This window comes from Plecotus auritus (genome assembly GCF_963455305.1).
Source record: "Plecotus auritus genome assembly, chromosome: 3".
Taxonomy (NCBI): Eukaryota; Metazoa; Chordata; class Mammalia; order Chiroptera; family Vespertilionidae; genus Plecotus; species Plecotus auritus.
In genome coordinates this window covers 186,726,140-186,747,393 of record NC_137772.1, presented here as the reverse complement: position 1 = coordinate 186,747,393, position 21,254 = coordinate 186,726,140, and the positions used below count along the sequence as shown (strand labels likewise).

The 21,254-nt window shown below is 38.9% G+C and overlaps 1 protein-coding gene across 1 annotated transcript in view; it reads right to left on the bottom strand.

The window, feature by feature from the left end:
• The window catches only part of SYT10 (synaptotagmin 10), a gene marked incomplete at its 5' end in the record, with an annotated part of 67,796 nt that overhangs the window by 20,656 nt on the left and 25,886 nt on the right, over positions 1 to 21,254 (bottom strand). The window contains one exon of the mRNA XM_080662783.1: positions 11,710 to 12,277. Within this exon, the coding sequence (XP_080518909.1) occupies positions 11,710 to 12,277 (568 nt within the window). The remainder of the gene's footprint in view (positions 1 to 11,709; positions 12,278 to 21,254) is intronic.

The window sequence follows — 21,254 nt, the reverse complement described above, 5'->3', positions numbered from 1 at the left end:
TACTAAACTCCTAAAACTTGCAACAGATCATATATTACTAAAACACTGTGGGCTAAAAAGCTTCTCCTTATCTTCTACAACCCCCAAGCTGTAAAATACCGCAAGATGCAAATGATCCAGTTAAATTATATCCCAAATATACCGTTTTCATTAATTGCATTTAAGAGAAAAACATTGCCTACAAATTTGAATGATGCTCAGAATTATTGCTTAGTTCTTCATGAATTTAGATAAAAATTGTTAACAAGTTGGATTTTATAAGATTGTAAGTTGTAAAGATCATGTATATATATTTTGTCGTATCATTAACATTTAATTTAATTTAAATTATATAAGTATTCTGCGATTTCAATTCTGTAAGTCAAAAGTTGAACTTTCATGTTAAAAATAGTCGATTCTTTCCAATTCTTTTTAGCATGGTAATACTTTGATATAAGTCAAGGCAAATAACACTGAACTAAGAGTTAAAGGTTTAGAGTCTAGTTTTTTTTAATCATCTGAGTGAATTTAAGTGATTTTTTAAACTATAAAATGGAATGATCACACTCGAACTCTACCAGTTCTACAATAATATGCTCATAAGATCTAGACATAACACTTCTCAAAAATTCTACTCAGCTCATACCGATGAACTTTTAAGTTAATATAAAAACACTCCTGACCTGTTACAAGTCTCATGCACTTTATTCTGAGAACAAGATCTCAGGGCATTGTTTAAGATTTATTTATTTTATTTATACACAAGTCTCCCAACTTAGGTGTTTTATTATACAATCCGAAAGCAACAAATTGGAGATGTAAAGAATGCAGGAAGCATGTACCTTTATAGTGGAGATAAAACAGTGTAATAGAAGAGCAATCAACAGAAATAAAAGCCTGCCTGTAAAATGTATTGTCATGGCTACTGGTGCTAAAGATCACCACTATTAAGAAAAGGTTAAATTATTCAGTAGATTCTACTTAAAAAGCAGGGTCAGGTATATAATTTTAGAAGTAACACTGAAATTTTTATTTTAAATTTCTAAAGTAAGACATTGAATAGATAAATCTGTGTTTTGAAACCTATGAAATTAACGTAAAATTATTTTTTCCAGATTGTTCTAAATAAATAATGTATTATTCTTGACTGAAACCTAGAATTTAAGTGACAGGAACTCTAGCTTTTTAAAATTTTGATGAAATGTGACATTCCAGTTTAAGGAGTCCCTTTGAAATTTTCTGTGTCATGAAGATTAGAAGGTTTTAGCAGTGGTCATGGTTCCCTCTCACTTTCTATGGTGGAAGAAAAGACTTGTCTTAATATCAAGATTTTAAGGAATTAATTTGGTGTCTCCCAAGGTAATGAACACACAGAGTATCATAGGTACATGGCACCGTCCTAGGTGGTTCAAGGAAGTTAACCTGATTGTAATCAGGAATATTTTTCTTTCTTCAGGATATTAGTCAGGGATCCAGGAGGAAGCAGAAGGCATGCACAAATTAGAGTAACTCCATGGGGCCTAACCAAGGGACCACTTACAGATATGTGAGCAGGGAGTAGGAAACGGCAAGAGTTGGTACAAGTGTCCTGAGGCTGGTGACAGGAGAGGCTGTAAGGACCCCTAAGTCTGAAAGGGCAAGGGAGGGGACAGTTACCTGGATTCAAGAGAAAAGTCTACTCTGAGAAGAACTACCTCAGGTGAAGGACACACCAGCCCGGGGTAATCTCACAGAGGAAGATCTGAAGAGAATACATATCTGAATGTCACTTTCCTCCTGACCTCACATCTCTGCAGAGGGCAGAGAATCTTGGCACCAAACAAAGCAGCCTCTGCGGCACCAAACAGGGAAGAGAACAGTGGAGAGTGAGCCTAAAGGGCACACAGAAGATACCCAGCATCCTTAGCTCTTGAGGTTTTAAAAGGTGCACTTCATAAGAGCATGCACAGACTGGTGAAGGAACACAGAGGAAGAAGTGCCTAGTGGAAAGGGAAGAGTCAAATCAAGTGGGAGATGAGGGCATGCTAGGTGACAGTATATCTATCTATCTATCTATCATCTATCTATCTATCTATCTATCTATCATCTATCTATCTATCTATCTATCATGTATCATAAAAAGAAAAAACAAACCAGTATCTACTCAGAGTCACAGCATACAGTAACTAAAAAGATTTAAATTACTCCTCACACAAAACTTTCTGACCCAAGTAGAAAAACACAACCTAAAGGTAGCTCCTACCGTAGTAATAGGACAGCCATTTTTAGCACCAAGATCTACTTTCCTATTTAAAATGTAAGCTACATCAACAACCAAAAACATATCCTGAGATATCATTCTGCTAATACTTTGCAGTTAACATACAGTGAGGATTTACAAATGTCTGGCTCTGTGCTAAGGGCGTATCTTATTTAGTTTATTTAACAAATTATGGTTGGCCTTCTTGCCTTGTCATAATTCCCATTGCACAGATAAAATAATTACAACTTAGAGAGAGTTAGTAACATGCTCAAAGCCATATAGGCTACACTGTTTCAATAAGAGAGAAAGAGAGAGAGAGAGGTGTGTGGAGGGAGGGGCTAGATGGCAGTTGTAATCTTTAGAGGTAGAACAATGAAGAAATTTAGATTGTAAATTATGTAGATACAAAGAATTTGGGAAAAAATCATCTTGTTTTATAAACAACCACAAATATCATGATTAAAATATGGTTAGCTTTCACTACTAAGTTCTGAATGACATTCTTTCACTGAATCAAAATATCACACTGTGTTTACCTAACAATTCTGTATTTATTTAAAAAGTAAGGCATCAATGTTGAATTAAGTCTAAATCTGGTGGCACAAATTTAAGTTTTAAATATGCTTAATTCTGATTAAGCATGGATAGAACTGGAGAGCATTATGCTAAGTGAAATAAGCCAGTCAGTGAAAGATAAATACCACATGATCTCACTCATTTATGGATAATAAAGAACATTATAAGCTGCTGAACAAAAGTAGACAGAAGCAAAGAAGCATCGAATAGACTGTCTAACTATAGTGGGAAGGTAGGGGAGGGTTGTGGGGGGGGGGGGGGCGGTAAGAGATCAACCGAAGGACTTGTATGCATGCATATAAGCACAACCAACAGAGGTAATACACTGGGTGGGAGGGTGAGGGCAAGTGTGGGAGGGCAGGCAAGGTGGGGGTGGGGGGTGGGGGGGAGGGAGGTCAATGGGGATAAAAAAGGAAACATATGTACTACTACTTGTAATACCCTAAACAATAAAATTTAAAAAAATAAAAAAATAAATCCTTCTTGTATAGAAATAATTTATTAGTAAGGAAATTATGAATATAAAATGTGTGACTCTTGTTTCAATTTGATAGAATTTTTGACAATAAATTAAGATAGTCTTAGTTTATTTTACAAATAAATTTGTGCCATAGACTGAATAAGAAAAAACAAACAAACACCTGTCTATAGAAAGTAGTTAATGTTAACAAATATAACTAAGCATATATTTATTAATTTGTAATTAGAAGGGTACATCACTGCATTGTTTTTTTCCAGTGGTAGATTTGTACTTACATACATTCTTACAATTGACCTTCTATGAAAATTTATTTTAAAATTAACCACTGAATGCTCGTATATGCCATGCAGAGTGCAAGAGATGCCTAAGATAATTGCTTCTTCCAGAAATCAGAGGCAAGTGGCAGACATAACACATATACTTCTAGAATGCTGACATAAGTGCAACAGATAATGCTTTCATTAATACATATTACTTTCTTTTCATTTCCATTGCTCCCAGCCTCAGACTTTATTTCATCTAATTTACACTGCTGTTAAACTCCTTCCTGACATCCTCTATTTCATAATCCTTCACCTATCCACTAAACACACCAAGATGCCACACAAGATATTTCCAGTAGTTTCACTCCCCTAATGAAAACAAAATAAATGTGAATCCCTATGGTATTGAAAGTCCTCTTGATTGTAGTTTAAATAACACATTCTACTTGTTTGGGTTCTCTTTAGTACCTTCATCCCATATTCCCACTCACAAGTCTACTGTTTTTCCCCCTGAAAACATTCGAGTCTCAACTTATTTTCTTTACCTCATGCTGTTTTCTCTTCAGGGAACATCTATCTCCTTTTTTTCAGAATTCTATCATGATCTAAATACTATTTTCATATGAGATACAATCTGTGCCAAAAAGTGTGTGTGTGTGTGTGTGTGTGTGTGTGTGTGTGTGTATAGACAATAGCATGTTTGTGGAGATTATCAGGAAATAATTAGATAGCATTATTTTTATGTTGGCATATACTCTATTTTTTGGTATACTGGTTATTCCATTAGATTAAATTTCTTGGCCAAAATTTGTATTTAGAGTGTTCTCAGTAAATATTTATGTAATCAAACTGAAGTTATTTAAATCAAATGCTATAGAAAAAAATTTCATTTCATAAACTGGCCTAAAAGGATTTTTTGAATAAGACTTTGGGCAGGCCTTTGGATATATAAAAAAATGTGACAAATTCTATGATGAAAATTTGGTGGTGTGAGACACATACAATAATTAAAAACAACAATTCGATAAAAAGCAGCTACTCTGATTTCCACAAAGTTCTATTTTCAACAGTTATAAGAGAAGGAAAAAAAGAGGTCCATAGTACTGATATAAATATGCTAGAAAAGCGGACTTGATACTCAAGAGATTCATTAGAAATTAAAGATATATCAACTATTTCTTTACAAATTGATGACAAATGTTTTTTTCCTACTAAATTTTGATTAAATTTGAGATTTGTAGTTACATAAAGACACTCTTTAAAAACTCATACATGATTATTTCAAGTAAAAATATTTTAAGAATGTTTTTTTAAAAGATCTGTGCTTAAGTAGGTAGTTATTTATACTGTCATCAGTGTCTCCTAATACATAAATAGCAAATATATTAATTCAAATATATGTTTTATGTAAATTCTTTTAGGTCTATGTTTATATAGCTGGATTACCTGGGTTCCATAGGATTTGGATGAGTGAGGGCATGTTATTATATTTCTTTCTTTCCTTTTTCCTTCTTCTTTGTATAGCTGTCTATAATTTATGTATAAATTTATTTAAAGTTAAAGAAAGGTTAGAAAAGAAAGTTTCTTAAGCAAATTTCAACCTATACATTTTTTTTCATTTTATTAATCTGAAGATATAAAATTGTTTCATGATTTTTCAAAAGTTAAAAGAGGTTTTAATTAAGTACTATACTAGTCATGAAGATAATACTCTTGAGGATGATACTACTGTATATTGTGGATTTTGGTCCCATAGCCAAGACATTTAGGTTTCATTACTATCTTCTCAATAAAAAACTCATAAGCTGTATCTGGAACTGTGTGTTGCTCAATGTTCCAGTTAAAGAGAAATGTCATTTGACTAGAACAGTGGTCGGCAAACTGCGGCCTGTGAGCCGCAGTTTGCCGCTCTGTTGACTAATGAGTTTGCCGACCACTGCCTTAGGGAAAAATAGTTAAAAAACATTTTAATAATGTACTAATGTCTTTAACCTGAAGTCAAAACTTCTGGGTAAGGGTAATGCCTTACGCAGTGGTCAGCAAACTCATTAGTCAACAGAGCGGCAAACCGCGGGGGCTCGTGAGCCGCAGTTTGCCGACCACTGGACTAGAATAATATAATAATACATTTCATTATCTACCTATTTATTTTTCTTTCTAGAATATTGAAATGAAACTGTCCAAACATGTGGTATGCAGAATAAAGGCACATCAAAGATAGCCACATCCTGATTCCCAGAATCTCTGAATATGTTACCTAAATGGCAAAAGGAATGTTGCAGATGTGATTATGATTATAAAGCTTGACCCCAGCCGGTGTGGCTCAGCAGTTGAGCATGGACCCAGGAACCAGGCGGCTACTGGTTCGCTACCAGGTCAGAGCACATGCCCTGGATGCAGGCTTGATACCCAGTATGGGGTGTGTAAGAGGCAGCCGATGGATGATGTCCCTCTCTCATCGATGTTTCTCTCTATATATACCCTCTCCTTTCCTCTCACTCTAAAAATCAATAAAAACATATTATTTAAAAATTATTATAGAAGAGAAACCAAGATGACGGCATAGGTAAACACCTGAACTTGCTGCCTTGCACAACCACTTCAAAATTACAACTAAAAGACAAAATGGACATCATCCAGAACCACAGGAAGGCTGGCTGAGTGGAAATTCTACAACTAGAAGGAAAGAGAAAAGCACACTGAGACTCAGAGTAGGTGTGGAAGTAAAGTGCGGAGGTACGGCGGCACGCGTGGAAAGGGCTAGCAACTGAGGATGCGGTTGTCTTTTTCAATCAGGAGGGAGACACAAGCTCCCGACTGTTCTGAACTCCAGTTCTGGGTGAGACTGTGGGGACCTAGACTCATAAAGGGGGAGTGGGGGGGACTGGACTGTCTGGAATCAGGCCTGAACACGAGGGAGGCTTTCTCTCAGAGGGGCTTGCAGCTATTACCACGGGACACTGAGACCTGGGGGCCTCTTAGGGCAGGGCCGAAGGTCAGTCATTGCTGTTTGCTCCACCCTGTTGATTCCCTGAGACCCTGCCCCACCCCAGCTGTGCAGAGACATTTGCATATGAATGGCCTGGCACTTTGCAATCTAAAATTACCTAACAAACTGCAGCTGGGTCAGAGAGGCCCAGAACTTCCAAAAGAAGGCCCAAGGCTCCACAGCAGCTTACGTTGCTTCACAGTTGGGCCTCATCTGGGCACCTCCAAACCCCAAACAAAGAAGAGGAATCTGCAGATCTCTCCATAGCTCCTGCTGGGTGGCCTCAGGCAGAGCTAAATTTGCATCTCCTTGGAGATCCAAGAGCCACTGTACCCAGTGGTCAGAGTGGGACCATCCAGATTACAACTCCTCAGATCCATAAGGGACACACTCAGGGGGCAGACTCAGTGAACACCAAAGCCTCATTGAAGCAAGTCCTGCCCCATAAGGGTGTCTACAGGACAGAAGTTCTCCCATTGTAGACACAACTAATCCTCACAGACAATTGGCCTGGAGGTCAATTCCTCCCAGTGAAACCAACAACAATCAAGGCTTAACTACAACAAGACTGTGCACACAGCCCACAAAGGGGTGTACTGAGAGTGTCCAACTCAGGTAATTGGGGAGGCTGAGCCACTGGGCCCTATAGGACACCTAGCACACAAAGCCACTCTAACAACACAGGGAAGCAACTAAAATGCAGAGACAAAGAAACAGGTCACAAATGACAGAAATGGAGGAAAGCAAACTACTGGATATAGAGTTCAAAACCACGGTTATAAGGTTATTCAAGAATCTTCTAGAAACCGCCAATAAATTTAGTGAGTCCCTCGAGGATATGAAAAAGGACCAACTGGAAAGTAAGCATACACTGACTGAAATAAAGAGATCCAACAACAGACTAGAGGATCACAAGAATCAAGTCAAAGATTTGAAATACGAAGAAGCAAAAAACACCCAACCGGAAAAGAAAAAAGAATCCAAAAATATGAAGATAGTGTAAGGAGCCTCTGGGACAACTTCAAGCCTACCAACATCTGAATTATGGGAAGAAGAGAGAGAGCAAGATACTGAAAATCTAATTGAAGAAATAATGACACAAAACTTCCCCCACCTGGTGAAAGAAATAGACTTACAAGTCCAGGAAGCGCATAGAACCCCAAACAAAAGGAATCCAAAGAGGACCACACCAAGACACATCATAATTAAAATGCCAAGAACAAAAGACAAAGAGAGAATATTAAAAGCAGCAAGAGAAAAACAGTTAGTTAGCAACAAGGGAGTACCCATACAATTGTCAGCTGATTTCTCAACAGAAACTATGCAGGCCAGACGGGAGTGGCTAGAAATATTCAAAGTGATGAATAGCAAGAACCTACAACCAAGATTACTCTACCCAGCAAAGCTATCATTTAGAATCGAAGGTCAGATAAAGAGCTTCACAGATAAGAAAAAGCCAAAGGAGTTCATCACTGCCAAACCAGTATTATATGAAATGCTGAAAGGTATTCTTTAAGAAGAGGAAGAAGAAGAAAAAGGTAAAGATAAAAATTATGAACAACAAATACATATCTATCAACAAGTGAATCTAAAAATCAAGTGAATAAAAAAATCTGATGAACAGAATAAACTGGTGAATATAATAGAATCAGGGGCATAGAAAGGCAGTGGACTGACAATTCTCGGGGGAAAGGGGCGTGGGGGGTGTGGAAAGAGACTGGACAAAAATCGTACACTTATGGATGAAGACAGTGGGGAGGGGGTAAGGGCAGAGGGTGGGGTGGGAACCAGGTGGAGGGGAGCTATGGGGGGAAAAACGAGGAACAACTGTAATAATCTGAACAATAAAGATTTATTAAAAAAAAAAAGGTTTAAAAATTATTATAAACCTTGAGATGGGGATATTATGCTAGATTACCCAAGTGGGCCCAATCTTATCAAAGGAATTACTGTGGCTCCTAGAAGCAGGAAAAAAGGAAATGGATCTTCCCTAGTGACTCCAGAAAGAAATACAGACCTGATTTTTATCCAATAAGACCACGTCACACTTATAACCTACAGAACTGTAAGATGATAAATGGTTGTTTTAAGACACTAAACTTGTAGTGAATTTTACAGAAGAAATAGAAAATTAATAAATCAGGCATATGAAGAGTTGAAAATAAAACTGAAGAAGTTATTAATATTTACCCAAAACAAACATGTCCAAATTGAAGTTTCCACAAAAGAATCCCTACATTTTTAAGGACCAGTTTAAAACACAAAAACTTACAAATGTAAAAAAAAAAATAATTTCACTGTCAATTTCTTAAAAGATTATACTAATTTTTAGACTTCATTTGGGGGTTACTTACCCCTGACCTTAAATATATGAACAAAACATACTTGTAAAAATTTTTGGTATCCCTATTATTTAGACCATGCCAAATACTCAAAATATTTGTTGAATGAATTAAAGAGGAAATAATATAAGATTGGGGAATCAAGAGAAACAATGTAACAAATAATTGTTACCTGTTTTTATAGAATTCTAGAAGGTGTCATATTTTTTAAAACAGTAAAAATAGGTACTCACCATTTTTACCCCTGTAAGAATATAAGTAATAAGGTAAAAACAATATGAAATCAAGAGTCCTAATACCTTTGAAATATGTTCCAGGTTCAAAATTTCTTCTTTGTTACTTAATATATAGATCACAATGGAGACCATAAAATAAAAACACAACTGGAAATGTTATGATTATGTAATGCAATAAACTTGACAGTATAAATTTTAAAATTAATTTACCATATAATTTATAGTGAAAATATGACCCCAAATATTGATTGTAATTAGTAAAATATTGATAGGCAGAAAAATACAAAAGGAACTACTTTGAATTTAAGTATAATGCTCTTATTTTTTTTAAATAATGCCTTGTCTATATTCATAACTTCTATATTTTAAGCTTATAAATTATGGCGATACTTAGACAACAGATGGTAAGTGCATAAAGACAACTTGGTAGTAAAAAATTAAATGCCTCCATTTAAAAACCAACAAATCAAAATAATCCAGCAATCTAATCTAAGGGATCAGCTCTCTAATTCTATTTCTATAATTTTATCCTGGACAAATAATTTCAAATAAAAACAAACAAACACATTTAGAGCCCTAGCCAGTTTGGCTCGGTGGATAAAGCATCAGCCTATGGACTGAAGGGTCCTGGATTCAATTCTGGTCAAGGGCATGTACCTCGGATGCAGGCTAGATCCCCAGCCCTGGTTGAGGTGCATGCGGGAAGGCAACCAATCAATGTTTCTCTTTCTCTGTTTCTCCCCCTCCCTTTCACTCTCTATAAAAATCAGTGGACATGGGTAAGGATTAATAAACAACAACAAAAAACAGTTATATCAAAAACACAATAATTTTTAGTATAACAAAATTTATGCCTAACTCAAATGTCCAACAATAAAAGAATGGTTAGGTAAATGGATCATAAATGTAAACATCATGCACCAAAACAAATATAGCATGAAAGAAAATAAGTGGAAATATTTTAAAACTTAGTTTGATCTTAGTAATTTTAAACACGCGTTGAAAAAAATTTAAAAGCAATATGTCATGATATTATATATAACTAGAGGCCTCGTGCATGAAATTCGTGCACAGGGGGGTCCCTCAACCTAACCTGCACCCTCTCCAATCTGGGGCCCCTTTGGGGATGTCCAACTGCCGGTTTCAGGCCTAAACCGGTAGTCAGACATCCCTCTTGCAATCCGGGACCACTGGCTCTTAACCACTTACCTGCTTGCCTGCCTGATTGCCCCTAACCCCTCTGCCTGCCTGCCTGATTGCCCCTAACTGCCCTCTCCTGCCAACCTGATTGACCCTAACTGCCCTCATCTGCCAGTCTAATTGCGCCTAACTGCCCTCCCCTGCCATCCTGATCACCCCTAACTGCCTCTGCCTCAGGGCCCCCCCCCCCCCCCCCCCCCGTGGCTTTTTCTGGAAGGAGGACCAGACGACTGGAAGATGTCTGGTCTAATTAGCATATTACCCTTTTATTAGTATAGATTGATAGCATTATAGAGTACTTTAACTCTATGCTTTTTTCCAAATTTTTCATATTAAAGTTATTTTATAATCAGAAAAGGCATTTTGTAGTAAAAACTTCTAATGTAAAAAACCACTTGTTGACCATTCAGCATTTCTAATACTGTAATTGTGTCTATTCCAAAAAAGCTTCTGAAGGAATGGGCTGTTTTAGACCAAACCAAAGACTTTTCAAAATATTATCAAAATACATTTTAGGCTTGATCTGAGTAACATGATCATCTTAAATACATCAATATTAACTATGAGGTAATTAAGTGCTGGGAATAGGTGACAAATAAATATTTTATTTATGTTTATTTTTAAAAATTTATCATTATTATTTAAAGTATTATAGATGTCCTGTTTTTAAAACCCATTGACCCTCTGCACCCTGCATCCCCTCATGTCTTCATTGAACTATTGTCTGTGTCCATGGGTTATGCATATGTGCATATAAATTCTTTGGTTAATCTCTTCCCACCCCCTACCTCCCCTCTTCACTCTGAAATTCATCAGTCTGTTCCCTGCTTCTATGTCTCTGGATCTATTTTTTTAGTCAGCTTATTTTGTTCATTAGATTCCACATATAAGTGAGATCATGTGATACTTATCTTTCTCTGACTGACTTATTTTACTTAGCATAATACTCTCCAGGTCCCTTCATGCTGTCTCAAAGAGTGAAATCCTACTTTTTAACTACTACATAGTATTCCATGGCATAAATGTACTACAGCTTTTTTATCCACTCCTCAATGGGCACTTGGGCTGTTTCCAGATCTTAGCTATTGTAAATAGACCTGCTATAAACAGAGGGGTGCATATATTCTTTCTGATTGGTGTTTTGGGATTCTTAGAACTATTGTTTTTAGTAACTTATAAGAACATTTTTTAAAATTTATCCAATCACTAATGTTAGCTACTAGTATGTACTGTTAGATACCTGAGTTTTTACTTGCATGTAATCAAGTCCTAACTTTGCAGGTTCTTTGCACATAAATTCCATAACTTTGTAAACTTATTTCAATAAGTTGGGTAAGTCTTTGTTTTATATACCACTGCAGGTCAAATAAAAAGCAATATATTAGTAGAACTATTACTTACTGCGGTAGCCCAATGGATATCTCTCCATACTGTGGCTTCCCTGGAGAGATCAGAGATATCAAACAAATTATCAAGAATCACTTCTCCAATCATGTCATGTCTAGAAAATCTGTCAAAGTCATATACACTGAAATGCAGTTTTCGGTTGCTTATTTGATCATATGCTACAGGAAATTGAAAAGTTTCATCAAATTGAGGATTTAAAGTCTTTCTGTGCACACGGGTCTGGAATTTCTTTTTCCTATCTGGGAGAAGATACATCTTCACATACGGGTCAGACGTTCCTGTGAAGTCTTTAGCAGGGAGATCTAAAGCTTTGATGAGTTTAACAACCAGAAGTTCATTTTCATAATCATACTGGAGAGTAAAGTTAAGTTTCCCACAGGTTTTGACATCTTCTTTCCTGTTGCCCTCGGAGTCGACTGATTTCTGTTTGTAGAGCTCTGGTTTTATCCTCCCAATGCTGGTTGTTGTTTCTCCTCTTTGTAAAACGGGTTCTGTGCCTATACTAAAATCGACACTGGACACATGCATTTGCCGTGGTAGGTGTCTCTTGAAAGAACTGTGGCTGTACACACAAACATACACACAAGATCATTTAGGTAGACTATTGGTGACAATATTTAATAGTGGCATATAAACTGTCTCCCACCCCCATGATAATGAAAGCATTATATTTATATCAATAAAAGATAGAAACGCACACACACACACACACACACACACACAAGAACAGATACTAAACCAGAAATGCAATAATTCAAAGGGAAGTTCTCCTAAAATTATAGAAACACTGGAAACACACAAATGCAAATATTTATGACCTTTGAAATTTTGTAATTTTAGTTGTAAAGAAACACAATTACCAACCAAGTTCAATATTTCACAAAATACTATGAATCATCAATTGTCTGGGCATATTTAAATGTAAATATTATGTAGAAAAATCATGCAGATGGCTGGTTTCTTTTCATCTGGATATTTATGTCTCATGGATTCCATGTTTCAGTGACTGAAGCATTAAAATAAAAAACATTAGTCTGCATTTTCTTATAGAGTGTTAATTATTTCTAATACTTAAGATAACTAAATGACTATTTACTTTTAAAAAGCTTATATAGTTGTGACAGCCCAAATGAGTACATTTTCCTTTTTTCAACAGGGAGTGGGCTTCAGAAATTCCAAGGATTAAAAAAATGTAGACTTTCAGAATTTGGGACATAATAACATAATCAAGTTTTTAAAATTCAAACTGATTTTCTTATAGTTTCACCTAGTCAACATTTCCAGAACATTAGCTCTATAACCTTACTAGTGTCCTGTAAATGTGATTGACATTAAGATCTGCTACTCTTATACTTCCTCCCTGATTTCTGGCATGGGCATGTCAACTACTAGTATGTGTCTCTTTAAAACTTGGTCCCAGGTCTTTTGTTCTTTTCTTTCCTCATCTATCCATTAAACTAATCATCAGTTCTTGGACTACAATTATTATCTTGAATCTGATGGTTATCTAGATATATCTCAGATACATGTACTTCCAGTTCCATTCTCTATTTAATCTTCAAGAGAGATTTCTAAATGGATGTCCTAATTTTGTCTCAATTTCAGTGACTGAAGCATTAAAATTAAACTCATTATTTTCTCGATTTGCTCTCAAACTAGGTCTCTATTCTAGTCTCTGGCAATAGCGTTAACATTTTTTATCAGTCACTCATGTTAGGAAACTGTATGTTTTGAATCACCTTTATCCATGGGATTTACTCAATTTTCTAAATCCTGAAAATGTGTGCATTGAAACACCACATATAATTGTCCATTCTGTTCCATTTTCATCACTACGCAATCCAGATCCTCATCATCTTATACTTCGTTTTCTAGAGTAGCTTTCAGCTGACTTTCCTTTCAGCTCTCTCTTACATTTAATACGTATCTAGTACTTACTTCAAAATCCTTTACTTACCTGTTGTCTACATCAGGTCTACATATTTTATAGCACAAATACTGATGACACTGTTTAATAAATACGTGATGCACACATATGGACTCATTTAAGAGTAATAAAAAGTTGGTAAGTATCCAGAAGTAAAATACCTAACCATGATACCATTTGAAAAGTAGTTAGAGGAGCTGAGATTGTTAAGTCTAGAAAGAAGATTAAGAAGCAGGAGTAGAGAACAAAAATGGGATTAATGCTGGCAGTCTTCCACTATCTGAAGGACTGTCATGACATAATTAATCAGATTTGTGGGAGTTAGAGGTAGCCAGATTTTGGTTTATATAAAGGAACATTTAAACACTAGAGGCCCACTGCATGAAATTCGTGCATGGGTAGGGTCCCTAGCGGCTGTTGGATGCCAGCCAGGTCCTTCTTTCGTTCTGCACCACCCCCTGGTGGTCAGTGCACGTCATAGTGAGCGATTGAAGTCCCGAGGGGACACTTTGCATATCAGGCTTTTATATATAGAGATATCTAGAGCTGTCTAAAATGGAGAAGTAATAAACTTCCCTAAACAGGAAATGTAGAAACGAAGTTAGATGTTGAACAAAAACATTTCTGTCTCAGGTAAGATGCTAGACCTCTAAGTGTTTTCTAATATTTAATTTCTATAATTCTTTGTCATTCTGTGGTTCTTTGTTAATTTTATAGGTCTAAATATTTAATATATCATTATTATGTATATTAATAAAGTGGAATTTTTAAAAATAAAAATTATAACCTGAGGTGTTCCAAGTTCACTCTCTTACATTTAATTAGCTTATTTTCTCTAACTGGACTGAAATACCAAACAATTAATTGGACACCATAAAAAATGCTTAAGTTGTATTGAAATGAATTCAACCTCTCAATAGTCCCTTTTATACAAATGAAGACAACCCAAAATGAGCTGTGTGAGTATCAGGAATTTTTTGCCTTTCACTGTGTTATTTATGGGCTTCTCAAAAAGCTTTTAAAAATTAACTAGAGTGTTGTAATTGCTGGGGAGGAGGTAAAGGGGGGTTTAGTTGGAAGAAGGTAATAGGGTAGAAAATGGTGACAAAAAAATAAAAGAAGAAAGGAAAAAAAGAAACAACAAAAAAGGAACTATAGTTCAGCACATAGGCTGCAAATTGAGGTAATGCTTGAGGCTGGTAACACAGAGGAAGAGACCACAGGTGAAAACACACTGCAGAATTTCTGCATGATCTTCTCTTCGTGCCCAAGAGAGAGGCCTTCAGTGCGATGTCTTAGAGACTTCTATGAAAGAGAGAAGGCTTAAGGAAAAAATTATATTCCAGTATTTTGAAGAAATAATACTCAATGAAAAGATGGATGAAATAAAAGATTAATTAAACACAGGAAAAAATGAAAAGTATATGCTATAAAATTTTCACAATTAAAAATTAAAGTGTGATCTTCCTCTTCAGATTTTGCCAGTAAAGGTTAATATAGTACTGAGTGCTTACTATGTGGAGGGTACAGCTGTAAATTCTTCATCAACTCACTTGATCCTCGTGTAACCCTATAAGGTACTTAGCATTATGTTCCCCATTTTACAAATTAGGTCACTGAGGCACAAGTGATAGTAACTTATTTAAATGTTAAGTGAAATAAGCCAGGCAGAGAAAGATAAATACCACATGATCTCACTCATTTGTGGAATATAATGAACGGCATAGACTGATAAACAAGAACAGATCCAGAGACTGAGAAACGTTGATCAGCACGTCATACCTCAGGGAAGGTAGGGGAGGGTGGGGGTAAGATGGAGAGATCAACCAAGGGACTTGTGTGCATGCATATGAGCCTAATCAATGGACACATGTTGTGGAGTGAATGTGAGTAAAGACCACTGGAGTCCAGACCAAATTAAAATTTAGGGAGCCTTTATTGCCGGCTGGCGACTGCTCCCTCTCCACGCAGGGAGGTCAGAGAGCAGCCCCGACCCTTTGTGCGGGACCACTTTTAAGCACATTAACCACATCCTGTTTTTGCAGAGTAAGTAACCCAAGACAAAACAGTTTTTCCCAAATAATGTCAGGGCCATGCTATTGACGACCATGTTATTTACAGGGTTATCCTGTTCTTTAGAAAGCTGACAGTGTTCTATCTTTCGAGGCTATTTTGTGAGGTGCAAGGGGAAAGGGGCCATGCGACCCTATCTCAAGGCCTGGCCTGGTGTCAGCACTGACAACCCTATCTGGGGCATAGTCCACGGCCTCTCTGGAGTGCTCAGAAATTCCCACTCTCTAACACACAGACAACAAGGGGGTGGGGCATAAGTGGGGGGTGGGGGGTTATGGGGGAATAAGGACGCATGTAAAAAATAAAAATTAAAAAAAAAATTAAAAAAAATTATTAAAAAATAAAATAAAATAAAAATAAAATATTAAATCTAATCCATACTAGTGGTCACCATAACCTTAAGAGAAATTGTTTCATGTGACAAAGATTTTTAAATGAAACTCTCTGTAGCCTGAAAATTATTTTGGAAGGAAACAAAGAGAAGTTTCCTTCAAAAGTCGTAAGGATTGTAATTGAAAGTCAATATATTTGGCCTCTTGAACTAAACTAAGTAAGTTTTTGCCTCCCTGACAAAGTTTATATAAAATTACAAAATGAAATTGACAGCCAGTTTGAAATTGAATTGCCATGGCCTAGAGCAATGAATACCCTTACATGATATTATTCTACAATGTCATTATAATTTTAGATATTTTACAACAGCATATTGTACAATTATCCCAAACAAACTTACAAACTAATTCTTTGAATGTTTGACAGCAATTTAAAAAAAAGGACATGAAAGGATTTAATCCCTTTCAGAAGGAATTAGGGCGCCGGGAAGGCACTTGAGCATTCTATATTGGCCCCTCTTGCCTTTTGTGCCACAATCCAATTGCCCACAGCTGTTGCCTGAGCTTTCTGTTTATGCTGAGCTTGAAGCCTCGTGGTGGCTGGTACCATGGATCTGTCTCTCGCCCAATCGTGTGAGCTGGGCCCTCCCTGGAGAAGAAACCTGAGTTCTCCGAGATATGTGATCAGTGCTGGGGCCCCGCCAGCAGGCCAGGGGATCCCAAGGCAGGTGCTGGGAGTGGAGGCCACGGGGCATAGGCTACCAAGGAGACAGAACTGAACCTCACATCACCCTACTTGGCCCTGGAGGATGGCTGGTTAGCCAGAGACGGGTAAGATTCCTAAGGGAAGGAACAACCTAAGACAGGCACAGTCGCAGAGGGGCCATCAGGAGAGAACTTGGGGGCCAACAGAGGTGGGGCACAGACCCTCATCCCCCGCAACCTTGCAAGGGCCTGAACCCTCACCCTGTCTGAGGGAGGTCTCCTGTCCCCATGGCTGCTTTGCTTCCCACGCCCAGCTCAGATCGGGACACAGGTGACAGACAGTGACTTGGCCCAGCTCAGATTGGGACCCAGGTAACAGACAGAGACTTGGCCGACAGCAGCTGCCCTATAACTAAATCCAGCCTAGCATCAGGAATGCTCAGGGCCTACTCAAGAATGCAAATAATCCTTTCCACTAATATTTACAGGGTAAACTAAGATTGTTGGTAGAGTATTAAATTTGACAGTAAAATAATAATCAAGTTTTCAGATTAATTTAAATAGGCTAATTGAAATAAGTGAATATTCAAGAAAATTTCATTGTACTGGACAAAAAGCTGTTCCTAAAGTGGTAACTAAAATTTCTATTGGTAGTTCATCTCATGGTAAAATTCCTGAACATGCAAAGAACCTAAAGCAGTCATATTTTTGTGCAAAAAATTAAAATTTAAAGTTATCAAGATTGCATTATAAAATTTACAAAAGCCTCCATTGATCAAAAAAAGGGGGGATAGTAGGGTAATATCATGTAAGGAAAAATATCTTGTAAGTAAATTACATCTAGAAAATTTTTACTTTACAAAATTAATTTTCTTTTGTAATGCTAACAGCAAGACACCCATGAAAAACACACATGGTCTCTAAATAAGACAAAGGAAAATCGTTTGGGCAAAAATAAAAAGGATCCCAAATCAATTATATAGAAAAGATTCCTTTATTAACTTTTGGTCGAGAATATGTTTGCATATTTTCAGAAAACAACTCCAAGACCATGTGGATTCCTGCAACAGAGAGGAATTGACAGGTCTGCTCCAACCACGAAGACAAGAGGAGAAACAGTCCAGAGATGGAAGACGCTGACGCTGCCTTGCCACGCTAGCAGTCAGCAGCTGTGTGTTGCAGCAGGTTGCCTAGGACCAAACCAGAGAGGGTCGGACCTGCATTGCCACCATGTGCCCACCATCCAGATATCATTGCTGACATGTACACATAAGGAACTGTTTGACACTGAAACGGGGACTCAGAACTGTTGGACATTGAAATTGAGACTCAAACATTTTTTGTTATTATATGTTCATTTCTAGTCTGCAGAGGCAAGATTTTTTAAAGGAAAGAAATGGGGGGAAAATAGATACAGAGGCAAAGAAGCATTGAACAGACTGTCAAACTACTAGCAGGAAGGCAGGGGAGGTTGGGGGGGACCTATAAGAGATCAACCGAAGGACTTGTACGCATGCATATAAGCATAACCAATGGATACAAGACACTGGGGGGGGGGGGGCAAGTAAAGGCATGTACTGGGGGGAAGGGGAGGGTGGGGGGAGGTCAATGGGGAAAAAAAAAAGGAGACATATGTACTACTATTTGTAATACTTTAAACAATAAAAATCCAATTAATGAAAGAGTAATAGGCAAATTAACCATCACTCTGCTACACCCACAAGCCACGCCCACAAGCCACACCCACCAGCCAATCAGGACCAAATATGCAAATAAACCCAACCAAGATGGCTACTACCACAGAGAGCAGGAGGGAGGCTTGGGTTTCCCCAGCAATGGAGGAAGCCAAGCTTTCCGCTGCCCTTGCTGGCCTAGGCCTCCACTCAAGGCTACAAAGTTTCAATGATAGAAGATACATAAACCCAAACAGAAATGGCGGCAGCCACGGAGCTGGAAAGAGCAGGAGGCTAGGGTTGCCCCCGGTGATGGAGGAAGCCAAGCTTTCCGCACACCCTGGCTGGCCCAGGCCTCCGCTTAAGGCTACAAAGTTTCAATTATAGAAGATACATAAATCCCCCCAAAAATGGCTGCCACCATGGAGCAAGCAGAAGGCTTGGCTCTGCTCCAGGCTACAAAGTCTCAATTGTAGAAGATAAATAAACTCCAGATACCAGGGCCTCCACTTGGGTCACCAGAGGGTGTGGCCGGCCTGAAAACCACCACAGGCCCCTCACCCAGGTCGCCCCACACCCCAAGGGAACCCCCACCCTGATGCGGGACACCCTTCAGGGCAAACCAGCTGGCCCCCACCTGTGCACCAGGCCTCTATCCTATCTAATAAAAGAGTAATATGCAGATTGACCATCACTCCAACACACAAGATGGCTGCCCCCATGTGGTCAAAGATCCTGCCCCCATGTGGACACAAGATGGCCACCACAAGATGGCCAGCAGGGGAGGTCAGTTGGGAGGAACCAGGCCTGCAAGGGAGGGCAGTTGGGGGCAATCAAGCCTGCAGGATAGGGCAGTTAGGGGTGACCAAGCCAGCAGAGGGAAGTTGGGGGCGACCAGGCCTGCAGGGAAAGGCAGTTGGGGGGGGGACCCAGGCCTGCAGGGGAGAGCAGTTGGGGGGGGGACAAGGCCTGCAGGGGAGGGCAGTTAGGGGTGACCAGGCCTGCAGGGGAGGGCAGTTAGGGGTGACCAGGCCTGCAGGGGAGGGCAGTTTGGGTCAAACAGGCTGGCAAGGGAGCAGTTAGGCATCAATCAGGCTGGCAGTGGAGTGGTTAGGGGGAGATCAGGCTTAAACGGGCAGTCGGACATCCCTCGAGGGGTCCCAGATTGGAGAGGGTGCAGTTGGACATCCCTCCAGGGGTCCCAGATTGGAGAGGGTGCAGTCAGATATCTCTCGAGGGTTCCCAGATTGGAGAGGGTACAGGCTGGGCTGAGGGACACACACCCCCGTGCATGAATTTCGTGCACCGGGCCTCTAGTAAATAAATAAATAAAGTCACATAGCTAGGCAGGTGCTAAAATTGAAATTTGACCAATATGGTTGAGGCAGTCTGAGTCTACTAGCTATGCCCTTTAACCCTGTACTGTCATAATGGTGGCCCATTTGACTGAATTATTTCTAAGTAACCATAGATAGATAGATAGATAGATAGATAGATAGATAGATAGACAGACAGACAAGGCTAATATGCTAAGTGTCCGTCTGACCAGTTGCTATGATGTGCACTGACCACCAGGGGGCAGACGTGCAACACAGAAGCTGCCATGTCGTGCACTGGCCATTTACAGAGAAACAGTACCATGGACCTGGTGCACACAAAGCAACACTCGGCTTCTCTCAAGTGGGACACAGGCTCTACCACCACCCCAGAGCGACACCCCACCAAATCACAGCCAACACTGCTGAGACCCCATGGCACAAAATGTGGCCCACAGCCCAGCCCAGCCCAGAGACGGTCACTGTGGGAGCCAGGTAATGATGTCATGTAGCAATGCCCGGCTTCCTCTCCCTAACAACTAGCCTCCTTGCTTTATAGCCAGGTGGAAACATTTTACACTTTAACCAAATGTCTGTGAAGCGTTTTCCCATGCCTAATTTCATTTGATTCTCACAGAAGTCCTGGAGTAGGTATATAGGAGACTCAGTGGAATCCTATTTTCTTTTCATTAGCCAGAAAAAGGAGATTTGGAAAGGTTAGAAACTTGACCCAACTGAAAAGAAGTAAGAAATGGTGGACCTTGAAAATGACTTCAGGTTTTCTCACTGCTCAGAATATAGTCAAACACTGCTGCAGTTAAATATTTTACCCTTTGTTCTCTCTGCATGATCTACAATAATAATCTGCTTTGTGTAAATATTTACCGCTGTGTTGTTGACAATTACCTGAAAGAGAAGTTGGGGTGCTTCACTGGGCTGGAAAAGTTTAGCTAAATCAGAAAGCTGGTCTAATTAAGCAACTTTATTCTATCTATATATATAAAACCCTAAGTGACCGGGCAACCGTTCAACCGGTCAACCGTTTAACCAGTAGCTATTATGTGCACTGACCACCAGGGGGCAGATGCTCGACACAGGAGCTGCCCCTGGTGGTCAGTGTGCTCCTACAGCAGGGGTCCTCTCAGCGAGCTTATCGAGCGGCCACAGCAGAAGCAGCGGGGTCAGGATGAGCGGGAGTGCCACAGCACCCAGCCAGGGCTCAGGCTCCTCCCCAGCCGCCTGCCACTTCGTGCACTACTACATCCCTCGGTGGTATGTTGGACTGCTGGTTTCGGCCTGATTCCAGGCTGGTGAGAGGGCACAGGCCAGGCTGAGGGACCCCACAAATCCGTGCACTGGGCCTCTAGTATAAATATAAAAGGCTAAGTTGACTCGTACATATAAGGTACTTGCCAATCGCACATGTGTGTTTCGATCTGTCATTGTTGATCGTGAATTTGGTTGGCACTTCTATTATAAAGAAAGGGCAAATAGCGATATTAAAATATTTCTT